This window comes from Peromyscus californicus, unplaced genomic scaffold (genome assembly GCF_007827085.1).
Source record: "Peromyscus californicus insignis strain IS unplaced genomic scaffold, ASM782708v3 Scaffold_6__1_contigs__length_162567912, whole genome shotgun sequence".
Classification (NCBI taxonomy): domain Eukaryota; kingdom Metazoa; phylum Chordata; class Mammalia; order Rodentia; family Cricetidae; genus Peromyscus; species Peromyscus californicus.
Window position 1 is genome coordinate 140,877,519 of NW_026294584.1, and position 17,688 is coordinate 140,895,206.

General features: G+C 44.4%; 1 protein-coding gene across 1 annotated transcript in view; it reads right to left on the minus strand.

Annotated features, from left to right (window-relative positions):
* Dyrk4 (dual specificity tyrosine phosphorylation regulated kinase 4) overlaps positions 1-10,087 on the minus strand; it is a 38,536-nt gene extending 28,449 nt beyond the window's left edge. Inside the window, exon 1 of the mRNA XM_052721996.1 lies at positions 10,001-10,087. Coding sequence (XP_052577956.1) covers positions 10,001-10,087 — 87 coding nt within the window. The remainder of the gene's footprint in view (positions 1-10,000) is intronic.
* Between the last annotated feature and the right edge of the window lie 7,601 nt (positions 10,088-17,688).

Below are 17,688 nucleotides of genomic sequence, written 5' to 3' on the forward strand. Positions count from 1 at the left end.
ATTAACGAGAATTATATTAATAATACGTAACTCTATCAGACAAAGGGTGGGGGCAATGAGTGCCTTCACCAACAGAGATGCCAGCATGAGAGCTACGAGCCTGAGGAGCAGGGAGGGTTGAAAGACATGGGGACTGAGAGGGAGTACACTATGGGATGAAGCGGTAGTGTCTGGCATGCACTAGGGCTCTCCACTGCCCACGCTTGTAGCCTGGGGCTGATTTTGGAATGCACGGGAAGCAAAGCAAAGAAACTTGGCCTTTATCCTGTGGGCAACTATAAAGCACTGGCAGTTTATACCAAATGTGCAGAGTGGTACTTCAGAGCGACCCCTTTAGCAGTGATATGGAATAAAATAATGTTTGGGGGCATGAAAATTTAGAAATCACCACGCCCCTGCCGCCACCCCGCCACCCACTTTTCTTCTTTTTTTAATGCCAGGATGGTGCATGCCTGGTGACATTTTTTAATTCAACAACTCCACTAATCACTGAGCTTGGGCAGTTATCAGTCGTTCCTTGTGTAATATGGGGACGTTATCCGTGACACCCTCAGAGGGCTGGTGTGAGGAGTAAAGTATGCATGTAATCTGCTGAGACCTGTGCCTTACACACACTGAGACTGCCGACTGGAGTTCATTGTCTCTAGCTGTGAAGAGCATGGGGTGATCTTGCTCATTTTCCCTGAAACAGGAAAAGCTATGAACACAGTCCTGATGGACGGTGAACAAGATGATGTGGCCACAAAACCTAAAGGAGCATAATGCTTAACCTGAGAAAAGAATAAAACAGAACAGAGCTTGTGGGAGACAACAATCAGATTCTGCCCGACATGTGCATTGGAGCTGAATGCAGTGTCTGGAAGGAAGATGGCAGGTTTCTCATTGTTAGGGTGAAGATTTACATATCAGTGAGGTTCCATCACCATCATGTCATAATTGGCTAGGACTAGATACAGAAGAACTCGTATTTAACTTAATATACCTACAGATGGCTACACAGAAATCCTTCTGTATCGGTGCCACACACACACACACACACACACACACACACACACACACACACACACACACACACACACTTTCTCTGTCCCTGAGAGAACTTAAGAGAAATAACACCCCAGTAGAAATAAGCATGCCTAGTACCCACATATTGGTATCTCATACCACTCTTCAATAAGAGGAACCGGAAGTCCTTGGACAAATGGCAGATTCTGGGACCAGGGCAGGAAATAACTTGTAGACATAGAAAGTAAAGAAGTGATGAAAATAATAGACTAATATTCAGTAACAATGCAAGGAAAAAATAGGTATTCATGAGCCCACACTGATCCAAATACAGCAAAGCTTCCAAACCTGTCACATACAGCCTGTCTTTGGACAGCAACCCAGGATATGGAGAAAAGGCAGCTTATAGCCAAGGTTAGAGCCACACCGGGACTTGATAAAGACACTCCCCCCAAATGGTGACATCTGTGTGTTTGCACACACACACACACACACACACACACACACACACACACACACACACACGGGCAGGGGCAGAGAGCCTCAGAAAGTGGTGTGTTGTACCACATGATGGACTTACAGACCACTTTTTTCAAGAGGCATGAGATCTCATCGCACCTCATTCTGCAATAGCATCCTCAAGGGACAAGAGGAAGTGACTGCTTTCCCACATCCACAATGCAAAACAAAATTTTCTTTTTAGGTGGCGTACTTTCTGGCATTGTCCTTTGGTCCCTCACTGCTTTGTTCCCAACAAATGAATCTCTTCTGAATGTAGTATAGGGGCTAGGGGGCTAAACAAGTGGTCCATGTTAGGAAACCCAGTCCTGGAAAGCCTAAATAGGCAGGTGTTCATTCCCATGTGAGTCACACCGACCTGATCACATGACCTCTTTGGGAGAATGAAGGCGGGATGTAGAAGAACGGACTCCCCAGAACCATACGAGGATGAAATCCTCAGTGCCACCCAGTGACATTCTGTCTTCTCCTCTGGCTTTTGTTCACATCACACCAGGTCCCAAGTGGACATGCACACCCTTCCCCCACCTTAGATGAAAAGCTCTGCGCTGTTTACAAGGGCCACGGTGGGCAGGGGTGGTGGTGGTGGGGGAACTTATGTCCAACATCATTATTCTGAGAACTGAAAGACAATGGCTCTTTCCCCCCCATTTAGATCTAGTCTTAACAGGATCCCAAGATGCATCTCCTGGTCTTATTACCTTGGACTGAGCCTTGGATGTCCTCATCTGTGACGTCCAGGGAAGAAAGCATCTGGGCTCTAGGTGGGCATCAGTTCCCCTGGTCCCAGGCCTCTAGGACACCTAAACTTTTCAGAGGTACACTATCAAACAACCCTGCCTTAGTCAGTCCTCACTGGCTACTTCTGTTTTCTCAACTGGCTCCTCCTCCTTTTCTCCCCGCCTCTCTCTTAAAAAAAAAAATCCCTAGAGCTTAGATGAGCCTGGCAGGCAGATGAGGTTTAAGTTCTCTGCTATTAGCTCACAGCTTCCTCCCTGCAGGCTCCAGAATCTTCTCCCAGAGACCAGGAAAGAAAAAAACCAAACATGAGTTCAAAACAAATGCTTGATGTAAGGAGAGAGCGTGATGATGAGAGAGAAGAAAAATCATTAGGGATTTGATACTGAACACAATTTAAATGGATGACTAGGGCCCATCCAAGCCAGATAAAGAGCTGGGAAAGGGGAAGGTGCCTTGATCCTGCAACCCAGCTAAGGGACTAAGCTACGTTACTAGCTGCAGATCTCAGCTAATCAAGGTTTCTATCTGACTGCCATTTCTAGCTAAGAGTCTTTGCTGAAAGCTCCTTTGCTGTGCATGAGGAAGCCCAGGATGCCTAAGCAGGAAGGAACTGCCTCCTGGGTCCCTCCCACAGGCAAGAAGGGACTCTGGAGACCCATTAGTGGGATGAACGTGACCATTCACATGGGAGAGGCAGCTCCATGTCATGGATGCAGTGTCCTCCCAGGAGACCTGCCTACCAGCCTCCTGGCCATACTTGAGAGAAAGGCAAGAAACTGAGGCCTGAAAGCTCAGACACTTGGAGTCATTTCCTACTTCTCAGTGCCTGGCATTGGGGACATATCTCCTCATGATTTCACTAATGGATCTTGGATAATCATGTTGCCAGGGACAATCTTTGGAAATATGTCTCAGAATGGTCTTGTTTTACACATGGAGAAAGAAAAGCCAAGGTTATCCAAATAAGTTGTCCAAGGTGACCACCACCCCACCCCACTTCTCTGCCCCCGACGGTAGCAAACTTGAGTCTGGAACCTAAACCCTCAAGTGCCCCTTTTCCTGAGTCATGCTGCTACCCCCATCTGACCTCTTCATGGTCTACAAAACCGAGGGACACTGAAATAGGAAATACTTCTCATCTGAAACTCTCGAATTAAAAGTATGTTTCTGGAGGCTGAAGCAGGTAAGAGCACTTTCAGAGGACCTGGCTTTCATTCTCAGGACTCACGTGGCATCTTACAATCGTCTGTCACTCCAGTTCCAGGGGATGAGATACCTTTTCTGGCCTCCTTAGGCACCAGACATACACACAGTACACAGACATACATACAAGCAAACATTTATACACATAAAATAAAAGATAAGGGGCTGGAGAGATGGCTCAGGGGTTAAGAGCGCTGACTCTTCTTCCAGAGGACCTGAGTTCAATTCCAGCAACCACACGGCAGCTCGCACCTGTCTGTAACTCCAGTTTCAGGGGACCCCGACACCCATGGCAAAAACACAAATGCACATAAAATTTTAAAAAAATAAATCTTTAAGTAAATTTCATATTTTTATGCAGATGCTATCTGGATATGGTTTCAGAAATCAATTATTGCCAGGCAGTGGTGGCGCACCGCCTTTAATCCCAGCACTCGGGAGGCAGAGCCAGGTGGATCGCTGTGAGTTCGAGGCCAGCCTGGGCTACCAAGTGAGTTCCAGGAAAGGCGCAAAGCTACACAGAGAAACCCCTGTCTCAAAAAACAAAACAAAACAAAACAAACAAACAAACAAAAAACAGAAATCAATTATCTACTAATTATTGCATGAAACACTAAGTTTCTACAACATAGAGGTATGTGTACCATGGAAGTGTTAAAGGAAATGATTTCTAATATTGTGTTCTGCTCATTAAGGTTTATGCCATGACCTTGCTTATGTTACTTCTGCCTGAAATGCTCCCCTCCACCTGATACGCAGCCTCCTTGAACAACTCCGGGCAGCATTAACACACAGAAGACAATACAATGAATGAGCCCGATTTCTACACTCTGTGATGATGTTGTGGCTGGCTGGTCCATTAGTGAAACACGATGGAGTGTTCTTGACAGTAGCTTAAGAAGAGGTTCACTGAACTGCCGGAGAAACTTGCTTCTACTTCAGTGAGAGCCCTTATCATGCCTTCCTCAGTGAGAGCCTTTACTGTACCTTGCTGTGCCTGTCTAGTGCATGTTCATGCCCGTCTCTACTGTGCAGTCTGGCCACAAGTGCATCATTTTGTCTCACGGCACTTGAGGACAGTACTTTGGCTCTGGTAGAATGATTTCTGAAAGAATCCACCAATGACTGGTCTTTAAGGACTCGTATCATAGGGCTGGCAAGATGGCTCAGTGGGTAAAGGTACCTTCGGCTAAGCCTGAAGACCTGAATGTGAACCCTAGGACCCACAGTGCATAGAGAAAACTGGCTTCTAGAAATTGCCCTCTGTCCTTCACACACATGCTGTGCCAAACTCACACTCATCCCCCAACACACATACACACACTAATGTGCATGTGCAGATACAATTAAATAAATAAATATAATATGTTTAAACGAATCATAGATGAAAGAATAATAGTATATGGACTTTGAAGTTTGTCTCAAAATCAAAAATATACAGACATTAAACAAACATAGGTAAAGATGTTTGACATCGTAAGTCATTAGCCAATTATAAATGTAAATGTGTTAGTCCTATACACACTTTTTGATGACTAAAGTCCCAAATGTTGACAATATCAAAAGTCAAAAAGGAAGTGACAACCAGAGAAATTCTCACTAACTATTGCTGGGAAGGCAAGATGCTATGGGCTGCTTTAGGAGGTAGTCTGGCTGCTTTTGAAAACAGCTAAATGTAGCCCTAACCTACAACCCAGCAACCATGTTCTTGGTATTTACCCAGATGAATTAAAAACTTCTGTCCACACTAAAACTTGCACATGAATGTTCCACAGCAACATTATTCCCACAACTTCTGAAAACATGAAAAGCAATCAACATGTCCTTTTAATTGGTGAGTAACCAAGCTGTTGCATTCACATAATGCTGTATTAACTTATTAATAAAGGGAAATCTTATCAAGCCACAAAATGTGAAAAGCCACTTTTACTGCTAACTGAAAGGAAGCCATTTGAAGAGGCTGCATGTTGTATGATCCTAACTATATGATATTCTGGAAAAGATAAAATAATTGACATAAGAAAAGCGGTGGGTAGGCTGTCACAGGGGAGAAGATATGGGTGGATAGGTAGAGAATGGGGAGTTTTTTAGGCCAATGAATCTGTCCTTTGTGATATTGTGAACATAAATACATGACATTATGCATTGTCAAGTTTTTGCACAACATAAAGGGCAAACCCACATATAAACTATGCCCTTTAGTTGATAATAACTTACCAGTATTGTGTCATCAATTGTAACAGCTATACATTACCATAGATTGCCAATAATAAGAAGACGTGGACGGGTGATGGGGAATTTTGTCCTCCATTTTTTAATAGATCCCAAACTGCTGTATGACTATCAAGTATATGAAAACATTTGAGCCAACAAACGTGGAGATGCCATTTACAAGTGGCAAAGGTCTAGTAGATAGACATATAAAATATTATATAGCCAATATAGAAATGGGTAGCACCACAGAAAAACCTTTAAGGGCTAAAGACCACGAGCCAGGCCTTTTTTAGAAAAGGACACAAATGGCCAATGAGCAGATGAGAGGAAGTTCAATCTCATTAACACAATCATCAAGTGCAAGTTAAAGACAATTAAAATGTCACTTAGCTGCAAAGTTGCTGTGGGATGTCTTTCTGTATGCTGTGAAAATGTGTGGCTCCCATTGGGTAATAAATAAAGCTACATTGTCCTATGGCAGGGGAGGCTGGACCCCAGGTGGGAAAATCCAAAAAGATAGAGAGAGAAGAAGGATGGGGTTGGGAGAGACGAGAGCACGCCTCCCAAGGAGCAACAAGATGCCAGCAGACCGGTAATGCCACGGCCCACGTGGCAACACATAGATTAATAGGAATGGGTTCATTTAAGATGCAAGAGCTAGCTAGCAAGAGGCTGAAGTCATAGGCCATACAGTTTGTAATTTAATATAAGGCTTTATGTAATTATTTTATAAGCAAGTGTGGGACTGCTAGTGGGAGAGATTTGTCATGACTGAGGAGCTGGGCAGGACACAGAGAAACTTCCTTCTACACAAAGTCAGCCCGTGAAGGCCTTCACAGGGTATAAACTGATCAAAACGGTGAGGAAATGAACCTTGTGAACAGTGCCAGGGGCAAAGCACATTGATAACAGGGTTGGGAGATTTTGCAATATCTGCTTAAGGTTCAGAGTCTTCAAATCTCATCACCCAGGGTGCCCATCCCTGGATAAATAGTCTGGAAACACTATCACATTTGTGACCAGAAATACACGTGAGCATGCACAGATGGGAGAGCAATGGGATAATAGACGCAAAACTCAAGAGAATGATGATTTCGGAGGGGGACGATGAATGGGATGAAATGAAATGGGAAGGGACACTGAGGTGACTTCTTATACTGTGCTGGATACATGAGAGGATCATTGTGTATTGTTCTTTTTAGAATAGATCTTAAAATAAATTATAATGAAAATATTTTTTAAAACACTCATGAATTACAGAATAAATCTTGAGTCCTGATTTCAGCTTTTATTAGCAGGCTGGCTTTAGATACCTTGTTTAATCTCTTTGGGTCTCAGTTTCCTCCTCTGTGAACCGAGGGAGATTATCTCAACATAGATGTAAGGAGAAAATAAGAAAAGCCAAAGCCACACTGCATTTCTAACATCTCTATCCTGTCAACACGCTGTTTCACAACTTAGAGATGCTGCCCTCTGAAGTATGTATTCGCTCTGCTGAATTCCAGCACTCAGAGACACCCTCTTATGGCAGTTTGTGTTAATATCCTTTCCACAGCAATTGATGGTAATCTAAAACCTGTGTTCCCCTCTCTCCAAAGTAGGGCATCTGTGAGAGTGAAGGCAGAGGAGCTGGTACTCACCGTGTAGATCTCAGGAGGAAGGGTAGGACCCTGAGGGAGAATGGAAAAAAAAAGATGTAAATGTTCCCCTTCAGGATGCCAAGTTTCATCCAGATGTACAGTGGGTAGAAGCCTACGCTGGGCTTTCACTGCCTACCAACTCTAGTAGATGCTTTTATTTGAAATGTTCTGTGATCATGACAAACTCTTCCTCTGAACCTTATGTTTGCATTTAAACCACAAATAGATTACCCTAGATACCAGTGTGCCACGTAACAGAGCTAGAGCCGATTGGCAAGCGAGACCTTTGCTTTGTATGCCATTTGGTTTTGTCTGGGGTTTCTAACCCTCTGCAATAGCAAATAGTTGGTTTGGTGTTTTTTCCTTGGGCCTTTGGATGAGGGATGATGTCTCTCACAAGAATCTGCTTTCTGTTAAACAGAGAGGGGAGATACCAGGATCTGCCAGCCAAGGAGCTCATGTTCTCATTAATACTTTCTTAATTAATTAATATCACTCATTAATACCACCATGCCCAGCTTTTGAAATTAATTACATAAGTAACTTAAAAAGCATCATTTACAGCACTCAGGAGGCAAAGACAGGTGGATCTCTGTGAGTTCAAGGCCAGCCTGATCTAAAGAGTGAGTTCCAGGACAGCTAGGGTTGCACAGAGAAACCCTGTCTCTAAAAACAAAACAAAACAAAATTTAAAAAAGCAATGTTTAACAGATGCCTTTTTGTTTTGTTTTGTTTTTTGTTTGTTTCTCGAGACAGCTGCCGCCCAGTTTAGCAGATGCCTCTTAGCTCAGAGACAAAGAACAGTGAGATTAATGTGGGTTTGGCTTCTGGGTTGCAGTCCCTGTCTTTCCCCCGATGAGCTGGGGATTCTTGCTTGTTACCAGTTTTCCCCATCTGTGAAATGGGGAGAAGGAGAACACCTGCCTCTCAGGTTCGTCTGTGAATCACCTCATCCATGAAGGCAAGTTCAAGAAGCTTAAAACAATTGAAATTGCAAAGCTCATCGTGCTCATTGCTTTCTTGACACACACAGAAAGCCTGGCCTAGCTAAAATGGAGAAAATTTCTTCTGGCTCATAGACTCAGAGGTTTTAGTATGTTGTGGTAGAGAGGACACAGCAGAGCAAGCCACACCATGGACTCCAAGAAGGGGGCCCAGAGAGCCTGAAGAGATGAAGGCTTTCTCCATTTCCTCCCTTTGGTGGGATGCTGGCACCTAACCTGTAGGATGGGGCAGCCACATTTAGGAAGGTGTTTCCCAGCTTAGTTCATTCTCTCTGGACTCCCTCCCAGACGTGCCCACAAGTGCGCTTTTTAAATCTACCTTGGCCTTCTCAAACCAATCAAGTGGCAATGGGCATTACCTAAGATAAGCCTACCTCTCGTCAATTTGATACTCACGTGTCTCCTCAAACTGTCCCTGCCCCTCAAAAGGCTTATTCCCATCTAATAGTGCAAATGCATTCCATTCATTACCAAGAACTCTCGAAGTCTTAACAGTCTCGACATTATTAAAAAAAACCCAAGCCCAAGTCTCTTCCTCCAGTCACTAGAAATACAGGTTTGTGCCACCACACCTGCCTGGATCCTTTTGGTGACTTATAATCTTGAGGTGCTGGGGGGTCAATCAGTAACACTACTTGGAGGAGGGAACATGGAATCCTAGGTTTAGGGAGTTGACAAGTGGTCATTGGAGCTACCACAAAGGCTGCTAATCCTGGAGCCTCCAACCACGGAAGCAGGGCTGCACTTCAGGTCTCCACACCTGATGGGTCTGGCCTAAAGTTTGCTGCAAAACATTCTGAAATTCAACATTCAACAATGTAATATTCTGAACACACTAAATTGAAAAGTCTCCCCTTTACTTAGTTCATAGACAGTAAACATGGCTACTGCATCCTGGTCTAACTTCTGTGCTGTGCCTTTCATTCAGTTTTGTGGCTGAGGAAAAACTAAACGATGTCTTTGTCAGGAAAAAGAACATATTTTCCAGAAGGGATCTTGAATACTTATTGTGAACTCTGGCAGAATGTTCTGAGGTAGTCCCAGGTCGACAGAAGGGAGAAACAGCAACTGTGGACAAGTCATTGGCCGGGCAGCTTCTCCAACACAAGTCACCTGTTGGATGGGGGTCTCACAAGTCCGGCTGCTTTTCCCTTGAGTCCACTGTGATGGGTAATCCTGTCAACCTGATGGGATTCAGAACCACTTGGAAGACAAATCTGTGCATAGGGCTGGGAGGATGCTTCCAGAGAGCTTCCCAGGGAAAGATCCACTCTGAATGTGGGCAGTGATGCTCCATGGGTTGCAGCCCTGGAATGAATAAAGAGGGAGCAAGCAGAACAAACACCACCATTCATCTCTCTGCTTTCTGACTTCAGATGCAGCGTGACCAGGCACCTCAAGCTCTTGTCACCATGCTTTCCCCATCACAGTGCACTGTACCTTCTAACTCGGAGCCAAAACAAACCCTTTCTCCTTCAAGTTGCTTTTTCCAACTATTTTGCCATAGCAACAAGAAAAAGTCAGCACTGGCTCTACCATCCAACTGGGTCCTGAATATCTTCACGTCAGTACTATCCTCGAGGTGCTTGGGTGGGAGAATCCCCTTGGGTCCGGGGCTCTCCAGATCTTCTGGGAGATATTTCCACTCTTCATGTGGGACCTGATGGTGCTTACCTTCACAGAGGTAAAACTTTGCTTCTTCCTTGCTTTCAAAATCGGGAAGGTCGTCAAACTGCGCTTCCTCGGCTTGTTTCCATCCATCGGAGTCCTGCAGGACAGAGAGCAAAAAATAAAGTTGACTCTGGGCATGGAGGCATATACCTATAATACCAGAACTAGAGATCTGAGGAAAGAACATCTCAAGTTCAAGGTTACCCTGAGCCGCATATGAAGACTCTGTCTCAAAGATGGTGGTGGTGATGATGGTAATGATGACGGTGGTGGAAGCAGTAATAATTCAACAGCAAGGTGGCAATAGGGATAAAATACAAATAAAGGCCTACACATTTGGGGATGAACTAAAGCAGAAGAGCTTAGAGAAAATCAGGGACCAGCCTACAGCAAGGATAAGCTCTGCTCCTCTTGTATTCCTTCTTGGGTTCAGGAAAGACAAGAGTGCGGAGGGAGAGGCAGGAGCCAAGAAGCAGGGTGGCAAAGTTAGCTGGCAACAGTTAGTTACAAGGGCCAGCCAGCCCAGAGTCCATTTCCCTAGCTAACTGCAAAGCCAACCTCATTCTCTTAGCACACCTTCCCCGCCCCCATGATATGGATACACCATACATAGAGTGGGTAGTTGAGTGATTTAATGTCTACAAAAAAGAAAGGGAGAGCTGGTGTCCTGTCACCATTTTTTTTTCCGCCTTCCTCATTCAAAGCACAACTCAATGAATAATTTACTTGCACAAGATGAGAAAAAACTTATGGATTCTAGACAGAGCTGTGGTATATAAATGGAAGGCAAGTCTTGGGGAACTCTCAGGACATTTTTAGTTCTTGTTAGTCGTGGAGTACTGTTGAAATCCTGCTGTGTCTCATGGAGTCCCTTTACAGTCTCCAGCTCTGGCAAGAGCAAAGGGAACTTGAAAAAAAATACAAGAAACCGGACCAGAATGGAGATTAGTGTAAAGTCATTATAGTTAGGTTTGCAAGCATTATAGCCAGTCAGTCATGGCAGCACCGTGGTTTTTCATTTATTCACAGAACTGAAGACAAGGCAGGTACACATTCACTGAGGAATTAAAATTTTTAAAACAAGATTTTACCTTTCCATATCCAATTAGAATTTAAAAACATGACGTATATGCTTTATGGAATATGATACAGTTAGTTTTAAAATGCGGTAGGGCCTACAATACCCACGGCAAATTGAGTAAAACCAGTAGAACAGTATGTAATAGGATTGAATACTTATCTAATAAAAGGCTTGATGCTAACATCTCCACACAGACATCTGAAAGAATCTAGAAGGAGAGAACTGTTAAAAACTAAAACACGCCGGGCGGTGGTGGCGCACGCCTTTAATCCCAGCACTCGGGAGGCAGAGCCAGGCGGATCTCTGTGAGTTTGAGGCCAGCCTGGTCTACAGCGCGAGATCCAGGAAAGGCGCAAAGCTACACAGAGAAACCCTGTCTCGAAAAACCAAAAAAAAAAAAAAAAAAAAAAAACTAAAACACAACAAACAAAGATAAGAAACCTTCCTCCAAGGAGTAAAGTTGGAGAATTGAGTGAGCAGAGAGGACAGAGTGAAGAGCAGGTGGGCAAAGGCACACACAGAGAACAAAGTATGAAGGATCATTCTCTGGCTTTTCCAGGAATTGCAAGTAGCCCTGAGACATTCTGAAGGGCTATATAGGTGAAGGGTCACATAGCCCAGGTTAGCCTTGTGGCCTGTGTTATCTCTCTACACCTGGGCTGACACAATAGCTCTGTGTTTTAGGATCATCTCATGGCAAGGCCATGGGGCACAGCTTGGAGGGACTTGGTTAGGAAGCCATTCTGTGAACCTATTGATGCATAGTGAGGGTCTCAGCCAAGGCAGGGACGGAGGGGACATTTGGATTAGGAACTAAACTGAGAGATGAAATAGGCAGAATTTTGGCCTTCAACTGGATACAGCATTGGTCAGCTCCTGACTCTGGGGAGAAATGAAGACAATTTCTCCTGTCAAGGTCCTGTACCACATCTTTCTTTGTCTACTTCACAAGAAAGGTGGGTGATGTAAAGTACATCCTTCATATAGTTGGGGTTCTTTCCTCTGTTCTTCCCTTCCTGAAAGCTGAAGGTAAAAAGCCAGACCAAGGCCTATAGATGATGCTGAGGGACCTTGGAGCCTCATCTCCATGTTGCCAAGAGGCCAATGAGCCATTTGGTCTTCTCTGTAATCCATTCCCTCATCTGTAAAATGTTAAGACCAGAACAAATGAACTCTAAAGACCCTTCTAGTGATTTTAATTCTAATCCTACAATACACTGTCAGGCTGAACACACACACACACACACACACACACACACACACACACACAGAGACAGAGACAGAGACAGAGACAGAGACAGAGGGAACTGTAAATTATTTCTTTCTTTCCCTGTGATGATCCAGTGATTACCCAAGATTCTATTCTGTGTATTCTGTGTTTTCATTTATGCACTATCTGGCTTCTAATTGTAACACTTAAGTGGGACTCAAAACTTTGCAAATGCTTTTTAATCTTCAGAATATGATATGAGGACTTGGAGTGTAGCTCAGTGGTAGAGCACATCATAAGGTCCTGGGGTCCATTGAAGCACAGTGCACAAAAATTGCAATGAGCTGAATAGAAAACAAATTAAAATTACTTAATATTTCCTTTGCATCTTATTACAGGAATGATTGAAGATAATAAACTTAGCCCAGAGCAGGAGTGATGACCATTTGAAAAGTTAATCTAAAATGTCAACGATGATCTTACATACAGATCAGAATTTCCTCCTCTCCTCACACCAGTCTCTTGCCTCCTGGATTTAGCAGCACTTTTCTGTGTGAACTCCCTTTGTCAACAACGTTAGTGTCACTTGTCTTGGCAAGGTGTTGAAATTTTTGTCTCATCTTGATCCTGAGTCTCGTGGGGCCATGGGTGGTGAGCTGGTATTTATTTTTTTTCAGTTCCTCATAAGCTTGAGCATGGTGATATGTCTCTATTGAAAACTCTTTGTACAAATTTGCTGAAAGAAGAGAAAGCTAAGAGAGTTTAGATTAATTCACCAAAGAACTTAGAGCATCCGCCAAGTGCTAACAACTGTGCTAAGTTTGAAGGATGAAAGATAAGGAAAATGGATTTCTTGTTCTCAGGAAGTTTGGAATCTGGAAACCATGGAGGTGTCCGCATTACTAAAATCCTATTGTGTGGAATTTTAAACATATGCATCTCTGTATAAAGGATACTAATGTCCAAAGGGAAAATATATCTCTTGAGGTTACCTATTGTGATTTCATGATTTCTACTGCAGTTGACAGTCGCTTGACCTTTGTGACCTTGGGGTTGTCTTTGGGGCAGATATGGTGGTAGAATAGGAGTAGAGTGACTCTCCTTGCATTTTTTCAAAAAGGGACATGATTATTTAATTACTTAAGTGACACCCCTGACAAAACAAATCCAACTCAGCCCTTCTACCTGAGTCACTGGACCCTCCCTCATGGTCCAGTGACTTAATTGTAAGAGCTGGAGGTTTGGGGAAACCTTTAGTCTCCCTGATAATCACCTGTCAGAGCTGGAGTGTTCCTGAGACAGTGAACGTTTTTCCCAACAGCCCACTTCATACTGAGCAGTTAATTTACATAGGGTAGGTTCTTGTTAAATATTTGTGAGGAGGGTAATTGATATTACACAAGATATTCTCCCCACCTCTCTTTGCTATCCTCAAAAAAGCACAAAGACCAAATCTATCCTCCTTTCTGTCCAAGAATTCTTGAGTGTTCAGAACATAAAAAACTTGTTTTTCTACCCTGTGTGTACCCCATCCCAGGTAGCCTGTGGGGTTTTGTTCAAACTTCTTCCATGATAGAGCATCCCACAGGCATGGCAGGTTAAGATTGCACTGTGGTTATTTTATTCTATTTTCTCCTTTTTCAGTGATCTCTTCTAAAGTGGCTACCGTTTCCAGGAGTCTTGTGTTCTTATCATCGCTAGCTCAGACACTGTGCCTGTTGCAGCCCTTGATGGTTCTGGTGACTTGAGTACAGTCTACACTAGCCTTTCCCCCTTTTTAGCTGGTCACACCAAACTTACATGGGGGCTAGAGTCAGCTAAAACCACACTTCGCTGCCCCGGATCCTCCACATTTGAGAAGCATGCATTTTAGCTTGGGTGTAGACAATATGGAGTTGGAGAGGGTAAAGTCAGAGGAATGGTTGGCCAGACAGACCTTTAGGTTCCCATCTTCTTCTGGATAAAGACTGAAATAGAGAAGGATTAAGTCCCAGGACTAGTAAGGCATGGCCCAGAATCTCACTCTGTAGCCCAGGCTGACCTGACGCTTGCTGTATTACCCAGGCTGGCCTCAAACTCACCACCCACTCCCCCTGCTTCTCTGCCTCTGGATGCTGAGATTAGAGGCATGGGCCATGTTTGAAGATTCCTTAGAATTCCAACCACCCCCATCTCACCTCTCAAGCAAGACAAAGGACATTCTCAAGAGATGTTTCTATCCAAACTTAAGATTGTGGAAGCTGACGATTTTTAAAACTTATCTGAAAGGACGAAGTTTCCTAAGCCCCAAGTGGCCTGGACATTTCAGATACTAAATGCTCAGAGTTGTGTGCCCACTACCTCTCAAAACAAACCCTATTGCCAATATTGGGGATTTTCCTGCAGTGCAAGCAAGTACCACCACTGAGGAAAGTTGATCTGGGCATGTGGTCCCTACACTCCTGTGTCAAAGGGCTGAGCTGTGCGTGTTTCTCTCTGTGTGTTTGTGTGGTGTGTGTATGTGACAACGACATCCTCGCGCAGTGATAATGATAACGTGGAAAAGAATGGTTTCAGGCCCCAAGCGGCTGGAGTCAGGCCCCGCCTCCCTGCCGGCGCTCCGCGGGCGTCCCTAACACAAAGTTCCATTAGGAGGAGGGTCAGGACGCTCACCAGCGTGCAGCTGGCCAGGCCTGAAGCTCCTCTGCTTAGCGCACCCGGCCCATCCCTCTCTCTTACTTCCTTCTCCCTTTCCACTTGCCCCATGAGGACCCGGCCCTAGCTGGCTCAGGGTTCGCGCCCATCGCAAGCCTCTTCTCCCCGGCGCTTACTCTGTCCCGGTGAGGGCAGGAAGTGGGAAGAGCTGCATCGGGCTGTCACAGACAGGGACCCCTGCAGAGGCTTAGGGTGAGCCAGCAGCCCGAGGAGGGCCACACCCTCCTTCCGTTGCTGTAGAAACGGCTCAGGCCCTTTTTGTGACTCTGAGCTGAACAGGCTTACCCCAGTCGAGGCCCAAACTATCTTTCACATAAGCCAAAAGAATACATCTCCCCCTCACCTCCTGGTTTTCTGTCTTCCCAATTCATGGATCAGCCAAGATATGAAAGAAATTCCAGGACCCCGAGATTAAAGTTGGTTGGACAGACCAGATTGGAAAATTCCCAGGTCCCTTCAGAAACAGTATGTAGAAGTAGATTAAAGCCCTGAACAGAATTTCCTCATGAGATGTTCATGAGTGTTTAGTCTGTTCCAAGTTTCAGAAAGCACCATATGGAATTATGACAGTGGCTTGTCCTGAAGGCCTCTGATGCAAGGAGGGGACTCACTGAAAAGAAGCAGAGTTGAGTTTTGAGTGTTCAGTACTTTGCCATGTAACAAGCCAGTACTCGCAGCAGCTTGTGGAGGACAGAGACTGCGGTGTGTTTGTGTGGACTGTAAGCAGGACTGGTTCATGCTGACTTAATTTTTCTTTTCTTTTCTTTGTTTCTTTCTTCTTTCTTTCTTTTTTTTTCTTAATTGAGACAGTTTCACTATGTAGCCCTGATTGGCCCAGCACTCACTATGTAGACCAGGCTGGCCTTGAACTGGAAGGGATGCACCCACCTCTGCTGGGATTAAAGGTATGTGCCACCACATCCACTGTTCATGCTGATTTTATTTTGGAAATGCTGTGTCAGTAACAGTATGGATAAGCAAAGGAGTGAAAAGTAGAGGCGAGGGCACAGGTCAGTGATGTGTGAGAGGAAAGAACAGGGCAGATGAAGAGTAGCTTTGAGAAACCCGGTTGGTGGAACAGTGGTGGCTGGCTGTGAAGGTGAGCGAATGTACTATAAATCCTAGAATTGCACTTGGGCACTTGTGCTGATGGTGGTGCCGGTAACTAACAGAAAGCTATGCCCATTACTATTCTTTCACAACAGCAAGGAAATAAACTCAGCTAGTAGTATACAGCATAGTGGCATACAGGCACTGGAATTTTATTCAGCTAAAGAAAAATGAAATTGTGAAATCTGCAGGAAAATGGATGGAACTAGAAAGCTACTTTAAATAACGGAGCTCAAATAGCGTGTTTTCTTATGGGGATCCTAGCTTCTGTTATAGTGAATATGTGTATCCAGTAGGGGGAGAAAACATGGGTGAAGACCAGGAAATAGAGGTCCATGAGACTGAAAACAAGGAGAACAGAGTGCAGCCTGGGAGAAGAGGGAGATATGTGTGTGTAGGGGAGCAGGAGGAGGATCACCTGAAAGGAAATATGAATGAAACCCACATATGGAAACCTATCACTCTGTAAGCTTATTTTAAAAGTAAAATAAAAATAAATGGGAGAAAAGGAAGGAGGGCAGGCAGGCAGGCAGGCTGGCTACTGAACCTGGAAAGATTTAAGAGATAAGTTCTCAACCTATGGGTCGTGACCCCTTGAAGCTGTCCAACAGAGGTTGCCCAAGACCATCAGAAAATAGATATTTAATTATGATTCCTAACAGTAGCAAAACTAGTTATGAAGTAGCAATGAAAATCATTTTATGGTTGGTGTCACACGAGGAACTATATTAAAGGGTCACAGTATTAGGAAGGTTGAGAATCACTGCTCAAGAGACTGCTGATTTACATCAGCTATCAATGGCCTAGGCAATAGGTTATGTTGCAAGATGTAGTTAGTCTAATCACAGACATGATTCCGTGGCAAGTGGGGGTAGGTAACACAAGACCAGAAAGCTGTAGTGGGCAGGGAGGTGCCGCATGAGCCAAAGGAGTTGTTTTCAGGGCATGATTGGAGTAGGTAAGATTGGGTGAGGAAAAGGTAAGATGAGGCTGGCAACTGATGGTTATTAATGCTTGTAGCTAGGTGAGTTTTAACACGTTGAGGGGGACTCTTATTTAATGTGAGTCTGGGTGCATATATGTATGCATATGCACCACTGGAATGCAGGTGCCCATGGAGTCCAGAAGTGGGTGTTAGATCTGCTGGACATGGAGTTCCAGGTAGTTTTAAGTCACTAGATGTGGGTGCTGGAAATCAAATCTGGAGTCCTCTGCAAGAGCAAGTACTCTTAAGCACTGAGCCATCTCTCCAGCCTCTGAGGGAACTTTAAACACAAAGAAATAATATGAATCACAAGAAAAACCAAGTCCCTCAAGTGAGGGCCAGTGAGTAGTTATCAATTAACAGTGGTTATTGCTCAAAGCATAGAGATTAACTCAGTACCAGGTAACTAGGTGGGTGTGGAGGCACCCACCACTACGGAGGCTGTGGCAGCATGACCTTGACTTCAAGAACATCCTGGGCTACACAGGAAGCCCTGTCTCAAATCCCACAGAACATAACTGAAGCCTGGGGTTTTAAGGGGACGGTGGAGCAGGTAAGGTGGTGAATGGTAGTGTATGTGTATACACGAGTTAAGACGAAAATGGACAAAA